Source organism: Neolamprologus multifasciatus, chromosome 7 (genome assembly GCF_963576455.1).
Source record: "Neolamprologus multifasciatus chromosome 7, fNeoMul1.2, whole genome shotgun sequence".
NCBI lineage: Eukaryota > Metazoa > Chordata > Actinopteri > Cichliformes > Cichlidae > Neolamprologus > Neolamprologus multifasciatus.
Genome location: NC_140445.1, coordinates 66,619,806 through 66,643,419, shown reverse-complemented (window position 1 = coordinate 66,643,419; position 23,614 = coordinate 66,619,806). Strand labels below are relative to the sequence as shown.

The 23,614-nt window shown below is 44.5% G+C and overlaps 2 protein-coding genes across 4 annotated transcripts in view; both read right to left on the bottom strand.

Annotated features, from left to right (window-relative positions):
* LOC146515968 (guanine nucleotide-binding protein G(o) subunit alpha) overlaps nucleotides 1-23,614 on the bottom strand; it is a 105,373-nt gene that overhangs the window by 33,442 nt on the left and 48,317 nt on the right. For both annotated transcript variants that reach the window (XM_085169104.1, XM_085169103.1), the window contains exon 4: nucleotides 1,284-1,444. In XM_085169104.1, the coding sequence (XP_085025230.1) occupies nucleotides 1,284-1,444 (161 nt within the window). The remainder of the gene's footprint in view (nucleotides 1-1,283; nucleotides 1,445-23,614) is intronic.
* The window catches only part of LOC146515969 (uncharacterized), a 65,260-nt gene continuing 46,889 nt past the window's right edge, over nucleotides 5,244-23,614 (bottom strand). For both annotated transcript variants that reach the window (XM_085169108.1, XM_085169107.1), the window contains one exon: nucleotides 5,244-23,569. In XM_085169108.1, coding sequence (XP_085025234.1) covers nucleotides 19,555-20,337 — 783 coding nt within the window. In that variant the 5' untranslated portion in view covers nucleotides 20,338-23,569 and the 3' untranslated portion in view covers nucleotides 5,244-19,554. The remainder of the gene's footprint in view (nucleotides 23,570-23,614) is intronic.

Below are 23,614 nucleotides of genomic sequence, written 5' to 3'. Positions count from 1 at the left end.
AGAGAAAATGATGATTGATAAAGTTTACCTTTATGTACAGAATCTGAATATCGCTAAATATTTTTAAAAATTGCAATAATATCGTATCGTGGGATGTATGGTGATTCCCACCTCTACTGTCCGTTGCTTAAAGTTTGAAGCGATTTGCTTTAGTCCAAAGTTACGCAGCGACTTGTGTTCAGCGATCAACTGCAGGTAGCACGCTTCTCAGGTTGTTAACCATGCAAGCTAGCTATAAGCTATTAGCATTAGCCGGAAACGTCCCAGGTGCTGAGGCTGTGCAGACAGTTGACGGCAACATTAACTTGTCGGCCGTGTTGGATGTGTGATACTTGTGTTGTTTGTGTTTGTAATCCTTCAAAGATGTCTGGAATTAAATGAAGATTTCAATGTAAGATGAAGCAAACGAGGTCCAAGTCGCACTGACCTACACACCACACAGTTCCCCAAAGTTGGCAAAACCTCCTTGTGATTGCTTTGGCTGCTAGCACACTGCTAATTTTGTTTGTTTTGAAAGGAAGTGACGATGCTATCTGCAAACTTAGAGAGACTTAGAGTGAAATTGGGTAGCTGAACCACAAAGATGCTAAAGTAAGAAGAAGAGAAACCAATATACAACGAAGGCGGAAAATAAATAAATAATTAAATAAATAGAATAAAATAAAAAAACAGTGTATATGTATACATATGTGAGTGGAACTATATACATGGTGTATGTGTAGGAAACATTGAAACAGACTGGGACCAAAATAATTGCACATGAGCCAAAAATATTGCACAGAACATGGAAAGACTGAGATATTGCACATAGATGATCAACAGCAGTGTCAGGGTGGACGTGTTGGGGAAGTCTTTACACACTCTTAGTTTGCATTAAGAGTTCTGACAGCCCACAGGAAGAAGCTGTTCTTTAGTCTGTTAAACACAGGCCAGCTGCTCTTTTCCGAGATGTCGCTGAAAAATGCGACACAAACCGGAAATGGAGCCAAATTTGTGTCCTTTGAAACAACATTCGAATGTCTTGTTTTCCCGTCTGTGGCTCATAGTTAGCAAGTGTTTGCAGATAGACATCGAAAACTAAAGAATTACAGCCAACTGTGCCAATGAGTGCAGTCATCGAGTGACGTCTGTTAAACAGTCAGTGATTGCTGCACAGTCTTCATTCACAAAGCGATGTCATTAAGCTAACTTTTGGATAACTTGTTATAATGGATTCAGTACTGACATTGGTAATGTTTCCAGCCTCACAACAAAAACACGCAGAAATAAGCACAGGGACGTACTACTGCGCTGAATCGTTGAGCTGGTACTCTCGGGCGCGGCTGAAGCACTCCTGGATGCCCGAGTCAGACCACAGACGCATCATGGCGGAGAGCAGCTCAGCAGAGTAAGGCTCCGTGTCCTCCATACGACTGACCACATCGCACACCATCTTAGCATCCGCCTGAAAGAAAACACAGCAGGGAGGCAGCTCCAGGTTAGCGCTGTAGGGGAGTGAAGAGGCTGTGGCATTAGAGCATCATACTGATTATGAGACGCTGGAGTGCAACAGCGTAGCACAAATGATGTAATCAAACCATCTTTGTGAGAAATATTTAGAATGTAAACGTTTCAGACGTAGCGCGAAATGTGTGCACGTGTAACACGTGTGTGTCCAATATTAGCATTAGAGTGAAGGTTCTCAGTCATCCAGGTCATCGTAGTCAAAGGAGCTTGGAAAGAAAAGCGTCTGGACTTCTTTAAGTTACTTGAAGACGTTTCACCTTCATCCGAGAAGCTTCTTCAGTTCTAAGGTCAAATGGTGGAGAGTCCCAGATTTAAACCTAGTGGGAGTTTCCCCCCACAGAGGGACAGAAGGACCCCTGATGATCCTCTAATCACATGAGCCAAGGTGTGAAACTGGGTGTGAAACCTGGCCCCACCTTATCATGTGATTTCCTGAGGTCAGATGGTCGAGGATGTGAGTGGGCGTTAAGGCGTCTGGGGAGGGAACTCAAAACTGGATTATAGATGGCAGAGAGTTGGTGTCGTAAACCACCTGATCTACATCGAGAGACCAAACAGCCACTTCACAAGCGCATGGCACAACATAGAAGAGCCACCTCCACAGGACAAGACTCAGCTGTCCATCTGCATCTAAAGGTCAAAGGTCACTCTTTGAGGATGCCAACGTTCACATTTTGGACAGAGAGGACAGATGGTTTGAAAGAGGAGTGAAAGAAGCATCTATGTCCACTGTGAGCGACCATCTTTGAACAGAGGCGGTGGTTTACGACACCAACTCTCTGCCATCTATAATCCAGTTTTGAGTTCCCTCCCCAGACGCCTTAACGCCCACTCACATCCTGGGCCATCTGACCTCAGGACATCACATGATAAGGTGGGGCCAGGTTTCACAAAGAGCTCACCTGAAACTCTGGCTGATTGGGACCCACACCCAGTTTCACACCTTGGCTCATGTGATTAGAGGATCATCAGGGGTCCTTTTGTCCCTCTGTGGGGGGAAACTCCCACTAGGTTTATATCTGGGACTCTCCACCATTTGACCTTAGAACTGAAGAAGCTTCTCGGATGAAGGTGAAACGTCTTCAAGCAACTTAAAGAAGTCCAGACGCTTTTCTTTGCAAGCTCCTTAGATTAATTAGAGGGCAAGCAGAAATAAAAAAATGTCAAGAACAGAGTGACAGCCATTTCTTCTCTTGGTGCAATGTTTCCACAGGAAGTGATGTAAAAACCAGATTAGCACAAAGCTGCAACAACATACAGACAGTCGACTTCAGACATTTGGACTTTATTGGCTAATAACAGCAAATACGAACAAAAAAGACCTCTTTCAACATTTCAGAGCAGCTGGGAGGGACGGAGCTTTTTTCGCCTGTTTGTTTTTAGCTGCGGAGGCCCAAAGAGGCGGTTGTTGTCGTGCAGCTGTGATCTGCTTCCTTCAGGGGCAGAGCCAGCTGATCTGCACTGGCTGCCTCCTGGACATCCTGGTAACTGATACAGCTGAAGAGGAGTCGCTGTTTGGGGCATGTGATTACAAATGTCAGCTCCTAGCTTTGGGTTATACCCAAACTTTACTTCAGCTTCAGAGTAAAGCAGCTCGGAGATCCACAGCGTTTGATCCCAGCCCCCTCCCGGCCTTCGCGCTTTCATTATTGATTTCTTTTCTCTGCACTTACATGATCGTTGTGCAAGGACGCCCAGGCCCTGACCTTTGGACTCCTTTATCAGCAAAGCAAGCCAGTGTGCACCGTGTAACTGTACCAGAGTGACTGCTGTAATGAACGCACACACACACACACACACACATTTCTGTCCTAAACAAAAACCTGATTGGGCGATAAATTCATGTTTGCTGAATGATGATGAAGGTTAAAGATGAAATGCAAATGAATGAAATTGAAATATTTGATGTGCGCAGACTTCAGAGAAACTGAGCTCTGATCTGTTACGTCACGTTTCCTTTGCTGCACTTTGTTACATTTTGCAGATCATTTGGTATTTTGTTGAAATCCTCACTCGCCATACCTACAGCATGACGTCATGGTTTCTAGAAAGCTCTAAAAGGCTCATTGTTCTTGAGCTGGTGATGCAACAGTAAAAGTGGCAACATATTCATCAAAAACAGAGCTGAGTTAATCAAAATCGCCGTGGCTCAGTGATCTCTGCGTCAGCTTTAGATACAAACGTATATTCTGTGATATTTACACGTCTCTGTCCCCACAGTGAGGAAAATCAAACGTTCAACAAGGAAAAATAAAATATGAGCTGAGTATCCGAGTTATCGCTTCATCTACAAGCATCGTTCGATCGCTGGAACATTACGTCACCAGTTTTTAAAGCCGTTCTTCTCCAGACTCAGACAGATGTGACCAACAGATCACAACACCTGGAAACATGAGACACGATCATCTGAGTGCAGACATGAATCAAACTCATGGATATTCCACTGACGGTCACAAACAGACGCACTTTACTGGACGAGTTCACGTTTCAGAGTGAAGTTAACACTTTCCAAATTAAACAGATACAGACGAAGGAAGGGACATTTCCTCCTCCTACTTGAATCCTACATTCTTCTGATCTGACTGATTTCCTTTCTTACTCTCTCTTCTTTTTCTGTTTTCTGTCTCTGTAATCTCTCACTGACTCTTTAAAAATAAACAAATCTTAAGATCACACTGACCTGGACGTACACTTTTAGATCTACAACGTCTTTAACCATTAATATAAGGTTCATGTGGACTTTTATGAGAGCTGTCCATCAAACCGCCGTGCTGACTAAACGTGAGACGACCTCGGCCCACGGTGGCTGAATTTGAAAGGTGTGTTTGTGGTCAGAGAGCCTACCAGCTGAGGCAGACTGTGTAATGATGGATCTGCTGGGTTTTCACTGTTTAGTCAGAAAGTAAAACAGGAGATGTGTTTAATACTATTTTAACAGCCTCACAAAACAACCGAGTGAATGTGCTGACCAGTTTCAGACGGGTGGTCACATGTTGGGTCCAACTACAACTTTGTAAATCAGTCAGATTTATCAGGCTGCAAAAGTCACTCATTGAACTGTGTGAATGCTCTGGCAGCTGTTTGTGTACAGTAGGTAACAGCAGCCTCACTTCAGTTTCACTGTGTGGCAGCTCTTCTCTCCTTAAAGCTTTTCTTTAACCCTTTAAGACCTACCATAGAACCAAGTCCGCCAGAGCTTATATTATATGTTTACATGCTGTGGAGCCATTTTTGGGAGCATTTCAAGTTGATATACATCAATACAACCATTACAGCCCAGATTTTAATAATATGTCTGCATTAAGTGCATAGTAATTACATAAATTGCAAAAAAGTGCAATAAACTACAAAAAAATTGAAAATCGAGGGATAAGCCTCTTAAAGAAATTTAAGAGGCTTATCCCTCAAAACTGTAAATACAAAAAAGTTGCACAAAATAGTTTCCCACCACAGGAAATTTATTTTGAGTGTCTTCATAGTTTTATTTTTGAAATACACCAATTTTTATATACTGCAGGAAAAACGAAAATAAATATTATAATGCAAATTTGCAAAAAAGCAGCATCTGCATCAAAATAAACTATTTCCAGCAGTGCAATATGAGTCCTAAGCATCCCAGAAACCACACAGAAAGTCATAAAGTCAAAGATAACTTTTAAAAACACCAGTATAGGCTCATGAGGCCCTGATGGTAAAAAACTACATTTCCGCAAAAATGACGTCACTTCCGGTTTCGGGCAGGTCATGGCGGACATGCGATAGTTCGCACTGACGTCTATTCCAACGTAGGAAGTGTTATGAACAGCTGATCGGATCGGCAAAGCGTGTTTCTGGAATATTATGTTTTTGTTGCTGCAAGTGCTTTTTATGCAGTTTTTGCAAAGTTATATGTGGAAGGAAACTGTGACCGAGGACAAGCTGATGGCATAAGATGGAAGTACAACTCCTCCGGTTTCATATGCAAAAAAAATTATTGCGCTAGCTCACGTGGTTGTAGAGCTACCGGGATTTAAAAATAGTTACGCAAAACAGAGCGTGCCCGCTCCGACCGGCTTTAAAGGGTTAATAAACTCTTCTTCTCACCTTCATGACATGGACACGACCTGCTCTAGTCTCAGTCTCTGCACCGTGTTATTACACATGACAAGCGTGTTTCTACTCTGCAGATTTGTACTGGTTTGTTGTATCTGCTTTGAGGAAATATGATGTGCATAAACACAAACACACACTCAGGTGCGTGTGATGTTATTAACCCTAAACCTTGATGATGTAGCGTATTTGCAGCGATGCTTTGCTTCTACTCTATCCTCTTAGCCAGAAGCCACCAGGCAGGGATGGAAAATAAAGTTCCTGCGTCTGTGAGCTTCAGTGTTTTTACATAAACATGAGCTTAAAATGCTCAGCAGTTCATTCATAATGTTAGAGCTGTAGCTGTCATCAAAGCTCAGACGCTCTGCATCACAGTAGGCAGTGACCACAGTGGTGGGCGGAGACCAAACACATCTAATAATCAATAAAATGTATTTTGGACTTGATTTGAATTTTCTCAGGTATCCAGAAAATTCAGATTAACTGTTCGACATGTTGCCGTGTTACATACATATTTATCTTTCAGCTTCTTCCAGACAACAAACACAGATTCCTCGTGTTATTACGGTGAGCCGTAGAAACCAGCTTAGTCACAACATGCACTCGAGGAATGAATCATACTCTACAGACTGAAGGACACCGTGACCTTTACACTCTCTGAACTCTGTTGGATGTGTACACACACACACACACACACACACACACACACACACACACACACACACCTACTCACTGAATAGCCAATCAATGCTGCCATCATCATCTCCATGATCCCCCAACAGCCTGTATCTCAATCTTGTTACCATGTCCCAGCATTCAATAGCCAATCAGCTCAGTTCAGCACTCACTGTTGGCCTTTCATCCACAGCCAAATCCTCCCCTGCTACTACATCAGTACGCCCACCCAGTGCCACCCACACACATCTGCTCCGCCCATCTGTGTTCATGTGTGCGTCATAATGTCATGGCTGAAGTGTGCAATAATGAACCTATCATCAGTCCATTTCAAGACTCACACCAAACATCACCTATTCTGCTCTTTGCCATTTATTACTGTGAAGAAAGCCCCTCCCCCACCCATCAACCACCACTTCTCCTTCCTCCGCTGACCACACACACACGTCCTGTTTAAAAGACGAGTTTTAAACAGGACGTGGCCGTCGAGTCTGCTTGTTCACGTTACACCACAGACCCAGATATCGATGAACCTGCACAAAACTCCACGACATGTAAGAATCTGAGGATAATAAGATATGATATGAAAAACTAGTTCATGCATTTATTACTTCCAGGCTGGACGACTGTAGTTCATTATTATCAGGATGTCCTAAAAACTCACTGAAAAGCCTTCAGCTAATCCAAAATGCTGCAGCAAGAGTCCTGACAGGGACTAGAAAGAGAGAGCAGATTTCTCCTGTTTTGGCTTCCTGTTAAATCCAGAATTCAAAATCCTGCTCCTCACATACAAGGTCTTAAATAATCAGGCCCCATCTTATCTTAATGACCTTGTAGTACCATATCACCCTATCACAGCACTTCGCTCTCGCTCTGCAGGCCTACTTGTTGTTCCTAGAGTATTTAAAAGTAGAATGGGAGGCAGAGCCTTCAGTTTTCAGGCCCCTCTTCTGTGGAACCAGCTTCCAGTTTGGATTCAGGAGACAGACACTATCTCTACTTTTAAGATTAGGCTTCAAACTTTCCTTTTTGCTAAAGCATATAGTTAGGGCTGGACCAGGTGACCCTGAATCCTCCCTTAGTTATGCTGCAATAGATGTAGGCTGCCGGGGGATTCCCATGATGCATTGAGTTTTTCCTTTCCAGTCACCTTTCTCACTCACTATGTGTTAACAGACCTCTCTGTATTGAATCATATCTGTTATTAATCTCTGTCTCTCTTCCACAGCATGTCTTTATCCTGTCTTCCTTCTCTCACCCCAACCAATCACAGCAGATGGCCCCGCCCCTCCCTGAGCCTGGTTCTGCTGGAGGTTTCTTCCTGTTAAAAGGGAGTTTTTCCTTCCCACTGTCGCCAAAGTGCTGCTCATAGGGGGTCATATGATTGTTGGGTTTTTCTCTGTATCTATGAAGCGCCTTGAGGCGACTTTTGTTGTGATTTGGCGCTATATAAATAAAATTGAATTGAATTGAAATATAATATATGGATCATCTTTAAATTCAGGAGTTTTCACTCACACGTGTATCAAATTCAGCTCGTAGCCATGCAGAACCTTTACAGACTGAAATAATTCACGTGGCGACTGAACAGGACGCCAGCGTTGTAACAGTCGTTCGTGATATATGAGCAACTCAAAGTGCTTTTGCTGCCAAGTGGACACTTTTAGGGACCACAGCATCTCGGCCACAGTGGGTCGTCCACTGTGCTGCGTTCCTGTGGCACATCAGCACAAACACAGTGCGCCAGCAGCTTCATGCATGAACTTTACATGTCTTTACATAATAATGAATAATATGCGATCATCTGTCTCACGTGACCTGTATCATTATGTAAACATTCTTTCATTACTCTGCTGTCCAGTGCTGACCTTCATGTGCTTACTGTATCTGCTTACAGCAAAGGTCAGAGGTCAACACGGGCTGTCTAACTGCTCTGGAGCTGCTCAGTTCTGCGTGTGCTGACCTACAGTAGCTACTGTGTGATATTAGACCACAGGGCCTCCCTTACTGCACGCATCACTGAGCCTGTGACCCCGTGACCCCGTCACCAGTTGTCCTTTCCCTTGACCACAGAAGAGGGAGGGGCCTGACAGCTGAACGCTCCGCCTGCTATTCTACTTTTAAATACCCTAAGAGCCACAAATAAGCCGCAGTCTGAGAGGGAGGAGCTCGTTCTGAGGTGATGTGGTACTACGAGGGCTTTAAGATGAGATGGGCTGATTATTCAAGACCTTTAAGTGAGAAGAAGGATTTTAAGTTTGGAGTCAATAAAGAAACGCCAACATGGAGGACAAATGGCCTCTGTTTGGAGTCGTGATCAGTATTGCTGCTGTAGCAGTGGATCAATGATGATGATAAATGACAACAGTGCAGCTCAGACTGGACTGCTGTAGTTCAGCAAGTCTTTATATGACTGCTGAGTTTAACTGACTGGGTGGCAAAAATAAACTTCATGTCTGATTCTCTCAGAAACAGAACCTAAACACGACTGACAGGATATGAGAATGTTAATTACATTAATGTATTCTGAATGTCATTATTACAATGATTATCTAACTGTGTTGTCTTCAGTGTGTGTGACTCTGAACATTTTATGACAAATCTGCCTTAGAAAATAAAAACGACAGGAGCAAGCTATGACTCATCTCTCCGTGACCTCTGACCCAAACACAGCGTTGGCAGTAACGATGTCCGTGAGCCACGTTTAAACCCAAGTCTGCTCTCCGGCCGGCCGTGACAGCGTGACACGCTGAACGAGCTCTTTAAACCGTTAACCTGGAGCTCTGTCGTCCTCTGCTATGAACCAATCAGCGGCATTTTATTTGACCTGAACGTGTTTCAGCACAGAGCTGCTCTCTGCTCCAGCTGATGCTGCTCTCATCGCCACATCACGCCTGATATGGACAGAGAGCGAGAGGAGTGTGTGTACATCTGGGCGCCGCGGTGAGAATGGAGGCAACTGGTCCCAGTTTCTCTGTATGTGTGTGTGTGAGTGTGTGTGTGTGTCTGTGTGTGCATGAGTGTGTGTGTGCATGAATGTGTGTGCATGAGTGTGTGTGTGCACGTGTGTGTGTGCATGAGTGTGTGTGTGAGTGTGTGTGTGTGTCTGTGTGTGCATGAGTGTGTGTGTGCATGAATGTGTGTGCATGAGTGTGTGTGTGCATGAGTGTGTGTGTGCATGTGTGTATGAGTGTGTGTGTGCATGAGTGTGTGCACGTGTGTGTGCACGTGTGTGTGCGTGAGTGTGTGTGTGCATGTGTGTGTGCATGAGTGTGTGTGTGCATGTGTGTGAGTGTGCACGTGTCTGTGTGTGTGCACGTGTGTGTGTGCACGTGTGCGTGTGCACGTGTCTGTGTGCACGTGTCTGTGTGTGTGCATGTGTGTGTGTGTGTGTACCGGGGTTTGTTTTCTCATTTTCCTGTGACGCCGTGTTTATGCTCAACTCAAACTTTGTCCACATAAATGACAAAAGTATGAAAGCATGTTGGTAATAAAACCACTGAAAACATTCACATGCACACAAAGTGAATTTTAAAACTGGCCTCACCAACAAACACACGAACACTTTGTGACCTAATATTCAGTTTAACTTTGCATATAAGAGATGCAGCTTTGCATGATTTGGTTTTTGACTTCATGCACAGTCGTTAGTTAAAAAGTCGCATTATTCTGTCCTGAGGGATTACACGTACCTTTGCATGACCACCTATTTCGAACTTGCCTATAGTATCGTCATAGCCAAGCAATGACATGTGCCCAGCAGATGCTGTTGTACTAAATGTTTTTCAGTCTCCTGAACTAAAGAGGTAATATTGCTGCAGAAAGCTCAGAATAACCTTTTTATTTTTACATGTAAATGCAACATGGGAACTTCTGACCTTCTTGTTTGTGTTCTGCTTAAGAAGTCAGCTTAAAGTAGATGTATCTTTTCTTACCACACTATGTACAGATCTGTTACTATGCATCTCTTCTTCATTCACTATGTGTTAACAGACCTCTCTGCATTGAATCATATCTGTTATTAATCTCTGTCTCTCTTCCACAGCATGTCTTTATCCTGTCTTCCTTCTCTCCCAACCAATCACAGCAGATGGCCCCGCCCCTCCCTGAGCCTGGTTCTGCTGGAGGTTTCTTCCTGTTAAAAGGGAGTTTTTCCTTCCCACTGTCACCAAAGTGCTGCTCATAGGAGGTCATATGATTGTTGGGTTTTCTCTGCGTCTATTACGATCTACTGTACAATATAAAGCGCCCTGAGGTGACTGTTGTTGTGATTTGGCGCTATATAAATAAAATTGAACTGAACTGAATTCAGCAATACTACGATGATATGACTTGACGAATATGGAAGTGTGTAGATTAGCGGCCTTCTGCTTTAATCTAACACATTTAAGAAAGAACCCAAAACATGAACCCAGTGAACACAGAAATGAAACAAACTATTTCAAACATGCACAGAGTCACTGCTTGCTGCTTGTGGAGACGCGGCCGATGTGAATAAAATAACGTTGTGTTTAAATTACAAACTGTGCACATGTTCACACCACGACGATGGTGAAAATATGATTTCTCAGTCAAAACCTTACGAAGGTGAAACGTACAAAAAAAACAATAAGTTCTCATATACGAATAAAAGAATGAGTCATTGAACTCGTACACGGCTGCTTGTGTTTGACTTCAGACGGAACAATTCTTCGATTATGATCTGCTCCTGTGGGGACTGGACTTCCCTCTTCATCTTCCTCATCCTTCTTTGTCTCTCCTCTCGGAGTAACCTTTATCGTTCCTCTTCTTGGACAAGACACACGTGACGTCATTGTAATCCGGACTACAAATAAATCACATGGCCACACTCGTACCTCTGCCTCTCTCTCCTTCACGCCTCCTGCGGTCCATCCATCCTCCCTCTCCTCCTTTGTCAGAGCAGAGCTAAAAGCCCCGCCCTCTGCATGCTTTTTTTTTTTGCACTCTCTTATCCATCTCTCTCTCTTTCACTCCTCCGCATCATGTGACTCTCAGCTGCAGTTGCCATGGTGACCATCCTCATTTCCAGGGAATGCAATCTTGTCTCTCTCCTGCCCTTCCCATCCACTCTGTTGCAACCCTCCTCCATCAGCATCGCCCCGTCCTTTCCTTCCTCCCTCCCTCAGACAGGTTTGTCTCCTCTTGGTGTTGAATCAGGGATCTTTCACTTGTTAGGAAAGTAATTCCACTCGTGGCGCTGATACAGATGTCAAATACAGACACACCACCTCTTTCACCCCGCCACTCGCTGCAGCAGTCGCTCAATAATGTACGCAATGAAATATTTAATTGTTGTTCAGCCCCCACACACACACACTGACTCATATATATATATATATATATACACAGCTGTGTGTGTGTGTGTCCACAGTTTGCACCAGTGGAGCTTCCGTCGCCACCCTCACGGGGCTTCCTGCAACCACACCCAGTGCACCACACACACTGAGAGGGAGGAGGCAGCGTACAGTATGTGCTGTTATACGAGTGGATCGTTAAGATACACTTAGTCGATAGCAGCCAGAGTGCAGGGAAATCAACCCTGAGATGCATGTAGACACAGAGTGAAAGCATCGTGCACATCGTCACATGTTTCCACTTTTCGTTGATCACAACGTTGCAGCACTAACCCTGCAAACAGGATCTCATCACAGCAGGAAACTGAGACGCAGCATGTTTCCACCGCTCGGGTTGACGCGCTCTCTCTGATTTTAATTTCAGAGGCATGTCTCTCATCCTCGTCGGATCGGTTTCTTCGTTGTACATTTCACAGCCAGTCGAGCAGCTTGCAGACTTTTTTAGACCGTCTTTCAAACAAAGTGCAGCTTCAGAAAAACAGTCCAGTAAGTAAAATGATGCAGCGTTACAGTCACAGCAGTTCCAGAAATGAAACGAGACGTTATCCCGACCAGCAAGATATTTTTACTTGGTTACATTTCACATGCACACACAAATACCCCACATTTACTCTTCACAGGCTGACAACACCGATGTCAACTTCGGCCTCCTTAACATCCGCTCGCTTACGAGCAAGGGTCATCTAATTCGGGATCTACTCACAGATCGTAAGTTTAATAATAATAATAATGATGGATTGCATTTATAAAGCGCTTTACAATTCCACTGTTCATCCACTCTCACATTCACACTGGTGGAGGCAGCTACATGCAGCCACAGCTGCCCCGGGGCAGACTGACAGAAGTTTGACTTTTTCTGTTTGACCGAGACGTGGCAACAGCCCAATGACTTTTCGCCGCTCAACGACTCCACCCCCCCCCGGGGTTTGTCTACACCTGCCAACCTCGTAAGTCCGGCCGTGGTGGAGGTCTCGCGGTAATCTATCGCGAGAACTGGAAAGTCACGCCGTTGTCTGTACCTGTCTACAGCTCCTTTGAATCCTGTCTGTCAACTCTCAGGACCTGTTCCAACAGTCATAGCTGTTATTTACCCCCCCAAAGTCTAATTCTGTCTTCATAAGTGACTTTGTTGATCTCCTGACTCACATAGCTACTGTTTCCCCTAATATAAAACTCCTGGGAGACTTTAATATTCATATGGATAACAGTGATCATCGTCTCACCAAAGACTTCTCATCCTGCCTCGATAGTTTTGGCTTTAAACACATAAACGTTCCTACTCATACTAAGGGCCATACTTTGGACCTAGTTTGTTGCTCTGGACTCCTTTCAACTGCAAAGCTGATGAACTGCTAATTTCTGGCCACTTGCTTCTTTCTTTCAATATCAAAATGACCTTTTCTATAACCAAGAACCTTCGTACCATTTCTTTTGCTTTCTCTGGTCATTTGTATTTTCATAACCTGCTTACTCAATAAGACTTCGTTTCCTATTATAACTCTAGTCTCAATAGTCTAAACTCTGTTGCCCCACTCAAACCAAATCTGTATCATTCTCTCAGTCAGCACCCTGGTTTACAGCTGAACTCGGGCTCCTGAAAGCAAAAGCACGACGACTTGAACGCCTTTATAAGAAAACTGGTCTGAATATCCACAAGGAAATGTTTAATAATCATATTATGTATTATAAGGAGTGTATTAGTCAAACAAAATCTGCTTACTGCTCCACCATTATCTGTTCAAATGATGACTCAACCAAGATACTGTTTCCACTGTTCAACTCTTCTCTCAGGTCACCAGATTCTTTACCTGCTCATCTTTACTCGTCCTCCTTTTGTGATTCTTTAATGTTATTTTTCATTGAGAAAATTCACAAAATACACCAAGATCTGGTTTCCCAGGTTCCATTTAGCTCTTCCCGTGTAATTCATCTCCCATCACACTGTTTTCCTGCTTTCCAGCTCCCCTCGGTTACTGATATTTCAGATCTCATCTGTAAGTCAAAACCTTCTACGTGTCAGCGAGACCCCATTCCTACAGGTTTGGTTAAAGCATGTCTACCCTCTCTGCTTCCCCTCATATCTGCCGTCATCTGCTCTTCACTTACCACTGGAACTGTTCCTGCTTCCCTCAAAATTGCTGCCATCACCCCAATATTGAAAAAAACTGGTGTAGATCCCAATAATTTTGAGAGTTTTCGGCCTATTTTGAATCTACCAGTTCTTTCAAAACTTCTTGAGAAGATAGTTGCCACACAACTCCACTCACATTTAACTAATAATAATCTGTATGAACAGTTCCAGTCCCATAGCACAGAAACAGCACTTATAAAAATAACCAATGATCTTCTTATGGCAGCTGACTCCGGTTTACTCTCCATCCTTATTCTCCTCGATCTGAGCGCTGCTTTCGACACTATTTCTCACTCCATTCTTCTCGGTAGGCGAGCCTCCATCGGTCTTTCCCATACTCCACCAGCCTGGTTTAAATCGTACCTGTCTGATCGCACTCAGTTCATTCAATTCAAATCCTTCACTTCTCAGCCCTTTCCTCTGACCACTGCCCCAGGGATCTGTCCTGGGCCCCTTCTTTTCATTATCTACCTTCTTCTACTACACTACACATTTTTTGTAAATAAAATATCCAGTTTCACTGTTATGCCGATGACACCCAGCTTTACCTGTCTACCAAACCTGACTCTGCTCTCCCCCCATCCTCCCTCACCCTCTGTTTAGCTGAACTAAATTCATGGTTCTCTTCTAATTTTCTCAAACTCAACAGTAACAAATCCGAGCTCCTCTTGGTCGACTCTAAATCAACATTATCCAGAACCAACAGTTTCTCTGTTACTATCAATAACTCGCCGGTCTTTGTTTCTTCCTCTGTGAAAAGTTTGAGTGTCATCCTCCACAGTACTTTATCTTTAAATTCACACATTAATAATGTTACTCGGTCTGCATATTTTCACTTGTGCAACATTAATCGTCTCCGTCCTTTTCTCTCCCCACATGCTGCCATTCTCCACAGCCTTGTTACTTCCCGGATTGATTATTGTAACTCACTTCTTTCTGGTCTTACTCAAAAATCCATCCACAAGCTCCAACACGTCCAGAACTCTGCTGCTCGTATCATCACCAGGACCCCTTCTGTCCACCACACCACTCCTGTCCTGCAGCAGCTTCATTGTTCAAATATCGCATCAATTTCAAAATACTCTTGTACACATTTATTTCATCATCTCTCTGACCTGGTTCAGATCACCGCCCCATCTCGTTGTCTCAGATCTTCTTCTTCCCTTTCTCTCTCCGTCCTTCCCCCCATCCTGCCACCATGGGGAGTCGGGCTTTCAGCTGCTCCCGACCTCCTGATTTAAGAAACATCTCTTCCTTCTCTCTCTTTAAGTCCAAACTCAAAACCCACTTGTACAAAATAGCTTATCCCACATAACCTCTCCACTCTGCTATTTTATTTATGTCTTATGCTTTTATGATTCTGTAAACTTCTTGCTTTTATGTTTTATTCTACTGTGTACAGCGACCTTGAGTGTTTTGAAAGGCGCTTTTAAATAAAATGTATTATTATTATTATTAATATTATTCACAGTGTTTCCCACACACGTTAGCTGGGCTGGCTGCAGCATGCATTTGAGCATTTTTCATCTGTAGTTTCTCATCTATCTGAGAGAAGTGCCAACAAGACAAACCCCTTGCTCTTATTTTGAAAGTTCACTTCCTGTCTCACACAGCCCTACTGGCAGGTCCCCAGGACCATTCAGCTGCCCCTCCAGTGAGCGTGTCTTGTCCTGCAGTTGGATGAACTCCAGCTCCGCCCCCACCGCGTCCACTTCCACAAACAGGATCCAGTTCTGTGGACCGCGCTGCCGTCAGCTGTCCTCTCATTCAAACAAAGACCTTTCAAGCACCTCTTTATGGAGAGATCCCTGTTCCATCGTCCAATCAAGAAGAAATCCTGGTCATGAGCGTAAAAACCCGTACCAGCCAGTGTGAATGAGAAAGAACCACAGGTGGGAAATGAGTTTGTAGACTACGTTTGTGACAGGTGGATACGAACCAACACACATGTAAATTTTATATATTCTGCTTTTAGATGATTTTGTGCACGTTTTGTGACATTTACTTAAAACATTTTCCTATCAGGGCATCATTTGTCTGTTAAAAAAGCTCACATCATTTTCTGCCTTTTACAAGCAGCACCGTCTCTTTCACTCTTCAACCATCACTCCTCATGCTCGCCTTCACTCTCCCAGTTTCTTTCTTGTTGTGACTTTGGAGAATCAGTTTCTCATCCAATCGGCCTCTCTGTCACTCACTGTCTCTTTCTTCTCATACTTCCTCTATTCTTAGATCCAGCAGTGAGCTGTCACCCTTTCCTATTTACAGACACACCTCATCCTCAGAGTCTGCAGGCAAACCACACACACACACACACACACACACACACACACAAGTTGGAAACATGAAAACAATGTTACTGAGAACAGATTGAAACAATGTTACTGAAGGAGTTTGAATGAAACCTGCTACACTTGAGTTTCCAACTGCGGCTCTCCTATGAAGCAAAGACAAACAAAGAAGAGCTGCAGTCTTTAGGATAACAAGTAGTTCCTATACTTGGATGCTAGCTCCAACACATTAATTATACATGTTGTATATTGCTGCTTATGGATGCGCTCTGTGCTCGAGTTTATTTCCAGTCTTCTCTCTAAAGCTTCGTATGTTCGTGGCTTTAAACACAAACAAGGACGTTTGTGTTGGACAGAACCTCGAGTCAAAGCCGAGGTTTCCCCGGGGTGTTGTTTGGTGACATTAACCAGGCATCTCTGCTGTTTGATAATTTTATTCTGGCTGGCTCCATCATCTCCACAGACTGACTGCACTGTCACAACTGAGTGTAACGAGGACGAACGAGGATCAGAAACGTCCTCGGGGAGGCTGATCCAATGACAGCGGGTGAATTATAACTGTACACTTTTGTTCCTGACTGTGAAGTAACTGCTGCAGTTTGCACACGAAAACAACTTGCTCCAGCTAGTTCAGGTAGGAGGTTAAAATAGCCTCCGAGGAACTTCGTTTTACAGTTTCTAGGAATTATCCACTTGGGACGAGACTTCAGGAAAAATCCATGACAGACTACAGAGGGCTAAATCTCCCAGCAGGCCCGAAGAGCTTGGGGATGGCAGTTGGCAGAAGCTGCTCTTGAAAGGGATTACTAGACCGCTCAGTTTCAGCTGCTAGAAACTAGTTAGAAAGGGAAGAGTTGGATGGAGAAACTACTTGCAAGAAAGTTACAACCGCAGCTATTCAGCTGAACATCAAAGAAGTTAGCTGAAATAAAAAGATTTAATAGGTGAAAATTCAACCAAACTTCTTAAATGTGTCAGAAACTGAATTTATTGTGTTGGATTTGTAGATTAATTCAAGTTTTTAAAGATTTTGTTGGGAGGAATATGAAAGCGCCACCTTAAATGAGAGAAACATTTGCTATTTTCACATAGCCACCGCATTCATTGATAACTATAACTAATCGTTAGACAAAGAAACAACTGTGCAAAATTTAGATCTGTGGCCACCTCCTGCCATTAATACAGCAGCGCGAAGCTGCAGATCATCGACACCAGAGAGTCACAAGACTGTGCGAGCTGAGGGTGCGAGCAGAGATGCTTTGTTTCTCCTGAAATAACACAGTTGTTCTCCTTAAATGCAGACAATCAAAGCAGGATGATCAAACGCGGCTGCAGCGGCTGCAGCGGCTGCAGTGCTGCAACACAATCCCCGTGTTTGCTGAGGCAGTGAGGAAGAGGAGAGGGGGCAGAGAAGTGTGCGAACATGTGAAGAGGGAAACTGTTGGTACCCACAGTTTCAACCAATAGACAAACAACCACATCCAATCGCATGAAAGATAGCTGGTCACGTGACTGCGTGGCTGTGCGCTCCACAGAGCTAGCCCGGTTGCTACGGTAACTGGCCGGTATCCTAGAGACAGGCGAAGGGGCTTCTAGAAAACTGAATGGTAAAAAAGAGAAAAGACAGAGACGGGCCAGAAGGAGAAAACCTGTCCTGCATTCACACTAAAAACAGGAGGCGGGGCTTTAACGAGTGGGTACAGTGGTGGTTGGTGGGGCCGCCATTGTCACACGTAACAAAGGCGTATACGCCGGCGCGTCTGTTACAATGCATCTCACTTATTCTGAAGTGTTTCTAAGGTTGTCGCTGGATCAGACATAAGTTATTCTATTATTAACGTGCACATTAGAAAAGATAATAAAGTTCCTGCAGTTACACATGCAGAGGCTACAGGACAAAGTTAGCTGACATAAACTTCACAAACGTAATATCAGATCACAAAATCTCTCATATTTCTTTTTCTTCGTTGTCTTCACCAAATCTGAACATGTTTGTTTAATGTTAGTGATCGATCAGCAGCAACAACGTAACAGTTAACTTTTCACAATCGCCACATTTTACTAATAACGTGTCACAAAGCGGTGAAAGTGCTGCGGTGGAGCTTTTGCTGACACACTGATTCTGATGCTGCGTTTACGCCAAGCACAACATCAAGTTTGGTCTTGACTTGTGTGAATACAGCTGTTTGGAGACCCGTGACTATTCAAGCTAACAGCCAGCGGGAAGAAGAAGCTCCACATGTATATGATTGGAGGCTACTTCCTGTTAAAAGTGAGGTTTTCCTTCCCACTGTCGCCAAGTGTTTGTCTGATTGTCGGAGTTTTCCTTCTTACAGTATAAAGAGAAGATTTGGTCCGATATAAATAATATTCATCTCAATTTTATTTGAAGTCTTAAGCTTAATTACATCCGTCAGCTGAGCAGATGTAAGTGGACAGATGTGAGCAGGAAACTGAAGTTAACGAGTTAGTCGTAACTGTAGAGTTCAGACACTGGGGAAGCCATTATGGGTGTTTTATTACTGCCCACACGTCTGCATGAAACTGTATCTCAGATTTACTTTGGCTTTGAATTTGAAAGAAACGCTTTGTTCAGTATAAAAACTGACGAGACAGATTTTCAGCCTTAATAACGAAAAATATTCATACGTCTTTTCAATAGTTATGACAAAATTGGCTATTGTTGATCACAACAATGCAAGAATATGTGTGTGTGTGTGTCGTTGGGGGTTGTAGTCCCACATGAGCTTGTGACAGCCTGTGTGTGTGTGTGTGTGTGTGTGTGTGTGTGTGTGTGTGTGTCAGCACCCCGTGGGCAGAACTTTCTGCAGCACAAGACTAGAAAGCAGCACTAGCTGCTTGGCTGACTGGGTGCTTTACACACACGCACAAGCACGTGTGCACACGCACACACACACGCACACGCACACGTGCACACGCACCCCATCCCTTCCCCCCTCCCACCACTCAGCCCATCACTCGGGTCTATTCAGGCTGGGCCTCTTTTCTCTCTCGTTCTGTTAGAAAGCAGAAGAATGGTGAGGAGAAGCAGCTCTGGATGGAGCACCACCACCACCACCACCACCACCCAAGCAACACACACACACAAACTCACAGAGGGAGAGAGTGAGGGGGGATGCTGAGGCATATTACTGAATGCATGACAGCACTCATACAGGACTCACTATAGCTCTGAACTCACAAAGGACACATCAGAGCACAGAGACATTAGGTCCTGCTCTCCTGCTTTCTTTATCCACCAGCACGTCCACTGTGCCGGCCTCTTCACAGCCTCCAGTCCCTGAACCAAAGCATTCAGCTGTGCTGGATGTGAGTTTACATCCTCCATAAGACCGAAATATCAGAAATATCAGTTCAGTTTTCTTAGATTATCATAAAGGCACATTTCATTAAATCTACTATTGCAAATACATAAACATTCCCGCATTTTGAATTTTCTTTGTACTCTACCATTTACACCCTTCTGTTAATCTGCCTTTCTATCATTAAGTATTAATGATATGAACTCCACAAACCATACTACTCCTTTAGAGTAAAAGACGAGGTTAAAGAACTGCTGCAATCCAGCGGCATCGCCTCCTGCAGCCTCCTGTAGCCTCCTGCAGCCTCCTGCAGCCTCCTGCAGCCTCCTGTAGCCTCCTGCAGCCTCCTGCAGCATCTTGCAGCCTCCTGCAGCATCTTGCAGCCTCCTGCAGCCTCCTGTAGCCTCCTGCAGCCTCCTGTAGCCTCCTGCAGCCTCCTGCAGCATCTTGCAGCCTCCTGCAGCGTCTTGCAGCATCTTGCAGCATCCTGCAGCCTCCTGCAGCCTCCTGCAGCGTCTTGCAGCATCTTGCAGCCTCCTGCAGCCTCCTGCAGCCTCCTGTAGCCTCCTGCAGCCTCCTGCAGCCTCCTGCAGCATCTTGCAGCCTCCTGCAGCGTCTTGCAGCATCTTGCAGCATCCTGCAGCATCTTGCAGCCTCCTGCAGCATCTTGCAGCCTCCTGCAGCATCTTGCAGCATCTTGCAGCCTCCTGCAGCATCTTGCAGCATCTTGCAGCATCTTGCAGCATCTTGCAGCATCTTGCAGCCTCCTGCAGCGTCTTGCAGCATCTTGCAGCATCCTGCAGCATCTTGCAGCCTCCTGCAGCATCTTGCAGCCTCCTGCAGCCTCCTGCAGCATCTTGCAGCCTCCTGCAGCATCTTGCAGCCTCCTGCAGCCTCCTGCAGCATCTTGCAGCCTCCTGCAGCATCTTGCAGCCTCCTGCTCTCATCCAGGGCTGTTTGTGGGTGAAATCTAAGCTTCACCAGTGCATCCACTCACACTGCAGTGCAATTTGTTTGCATTTCAAATAGTTCTGTGACCAGGCTTTTAGAACGATAAAGCCAGTCTCATGGCAAAGGCTGTAGATAGAAGTCATCAGTTCAAAATGAGCATCAAAGTAAGGAAGTGATGTAAGTGACTCTGAATGTGGTATGGTATTTCAGAAACTGCTGATCTACTGGGATTTCCCCACACAACCATCTCTGAGCTTTACAGAGAATCTGAAAAAGAGAAAATGTCCAGTGAGCAGCAGTTCTTGTTCAAAACACCAAAGGAGGAACCCAGAATGAACCTTAACGCAGCAGAGACCACACCAGACCACTTTTGTCAACCAGAAAAATGAAACGGAAGCTGCGATTTGCACAGACTCAGCAAAATTGGGCAACAGAAGATTGCAAAGATGCTGCCTGGTGTCGTGAGTCACGAGCTCTGCTGTGATGTTTAGATGGTAGGAGCAGAATGTGGCACAAGCAACACAAACGCATGGATGGAGGAGAGATTCAAACGAGCCTTCATTCAAAGTCCTGACACATCAGGGCCACGTTATGTCACTGCCAATCACACACACACACACACACACACACACAGCACAAGACTGCAACATAAAAAGAGCTAGAGGGGGAGCGAGGGGTGGGGATTAGGAGAACTGTAAGGCCGTCTGTATTTACTGTTATGAAACTGTGGAAAATATAATCCTGTTATTCTGGATGATCTTATTTAGGTGACTGAAGTTAAAGACACGCTGTGAAGAACAAATATGTGAGAAACTATTCAGGCTTAATTATTGATTCACTTACAGTAACAATGAGTGATTGATAATAACACAGCTTTAATATCAAACTGACAAATGTTAATAAGGTAGACAGGTGTGTACTGGAGGGGCGGAGTTAATATGACGACATGAATCGTTGGGTTGTCAGTTCAGAGACAAACGGTGCGACTTTAAATCGTTTCCACCTGCCAGCTGCTGCCGGCTACGTAAAGAAAACAGTATAAGCTGATCGATTGTGGCAAATAAACAAAAAGTTAAACCATCAATAAATGACTGATACGTGATTCTTCTCCAGCCTTTGTGTCAGTTTAGAACAAACACAATTCATAGATTTTCTCCCCAGTTCGACCAAATACGTTTGTAACTAGTGTGAAATCTGCGGCCACGACGCGCCGTCAGATATCAGAGCGACAAATCCGAGGAGGAAGCTGAGATTAGTTCGAGCTGACGGTGCAGGTCGGCTTTTCTTTCATTTTCTGCTTCGTCCATATTTCAGTCACGCTGCGCCCTTTGACCTTTCTCTGTTTTTCATATTTTCCAGGTGAACTTTGGTCATCTGCCAACGCCCCCCCACCCCACCCCCGACCCAGCCTCCTCTTTCCTCTTCCTCTCCGGTGTCTTTGTTACCATGGCAACAGCATGATATCACCTTGAGCCTTCGTGCAGCCATGGTGAAAACATAAAAGCACACCGTGTCAGGCTGACATGACACTCTCCTCACTGCTGACTGCAGCTGGCTCCACATCACTGCAGCATTTGCTCAGGCTGCTGTCTAACGCGCACACACACACACACACACACACACACACACACACACACAGACACACACACTATGAGAAAATGTGGAGGAATACATGCACTAAAACCGATCACAGCTTCTTTGAAGACGATGACAATGACAGAGGGATTAAAGTTTTCAGGTTTCTAATGGAGAACAGTACGTGTGAGGACATGTGCGCACAGAGCAGCGTGGCAGGGATGCAGCTGATATGGTCCAGTGCATCAGTGCATCAGTGTTTGTTAGATAATGCAACTCCTGAGGTGGACAAAAATACGTCTCAATCGACCAAGAACAGGAAGCGAGAAGGGCAGAGAGAGCGAGAGAGACTCACGCTGATGGTATCTGCTAACCTTCAATTAGCAGCGGTAGTCAGCAGGGCATTGATTTGCCTCTAAATGCCACTAGCAGTGTGCAAACACCCACATTAAAAGACACACACATGCACATCTGTCTGTGCAAGAGCACAAATGTGTCCTCTGACAAACAAAAGCAGCACGCTGAATGTGCACGAGTGAGAGGTAAACTGTGTTTGTGTGTCCGTGTGCGTGAATGCAGCTCGCAGTAGCAATACATCAACACTGAATGTCAGACACAGATGCATGTGTGCGGCGTGTCGTCTGCGAGTTATTACACGCGTGTAAAGTCGTAGATCAGGAGACGGTGCATAGCTGCAAAACAACTGAGTTTCATTATCTGGTCAGAGGCGCAGCAGCAAGGCTCCCATACATCACAGTGGGTGACACGCACAAACACACACACAATGCATGGATCACATTCATTAAAAACTCTTATAGTGCACAGCTTAATCAGGATTACAGGCCTGGACGAGTCTATAACCACAGGAGACATCTTATTGGAAACAGTATTGATTGGACGGGCTGGTCAGGCTACTTATACAATCGATGAACATCAAACATCGTCTATAAAATAAAACTGACAACATGAGTCTGTGATGGACGGGTAAGAGAGGATGTTTTTGTACAGTCGCATCCTTCGCCTTCATTTCTAAAGATATTCATGATGTAAGCAACTCACGCGCGGCTGCACTTCAGCTTTGAGTGTTTACTTCTCAAAGGCTTTGATCAAGAGGTGGAAGTGCGAATGTGGAGCCTCATAATGTGACTTGACATGAAAGTTTGAAATGTGAAGTAAATGCTTCCTGCGTTCGCTTTCATTTATGTTTCTCTGCATTTTCACGACGCACTCCCGAGATCATCAGCGTCTCTCCCCTCAACACTAACATAATTATTATCCTCACAAAATCACATCTTTGGGTTTTACAGTTTTTAGCTGAATGTCTCCATATCTTCTATTAAGCAAATGTTCAGTTTTAAGTAATGGCGCAGAATCACTTTTACTGAGACACATAAAAGAAAAGGCAAAGATGTTGATTAACTTTCAGCGCAAAGTAACTAAAGCTAAATGTCTTCTTAATACAGAGAGTACGAGTGTGACTGAAAGACTGGACGACGCTGCTAACGATCGAGCCATTTCCATACCGCTGCTGTACAATCCTAATGTTCACCTTGGTAGGAGAAAATAAGCTCATTACACGAGGCAGTGTGAATGTTCTTTAGATTGTAACTCATTTACATCCATGGCAGCAGTACGCTGCTGCTGCTGCTGCTGCTGCTGCTGCTGCTGCTGCTGCTGCTGCTGACTGAGAAGAGCAGA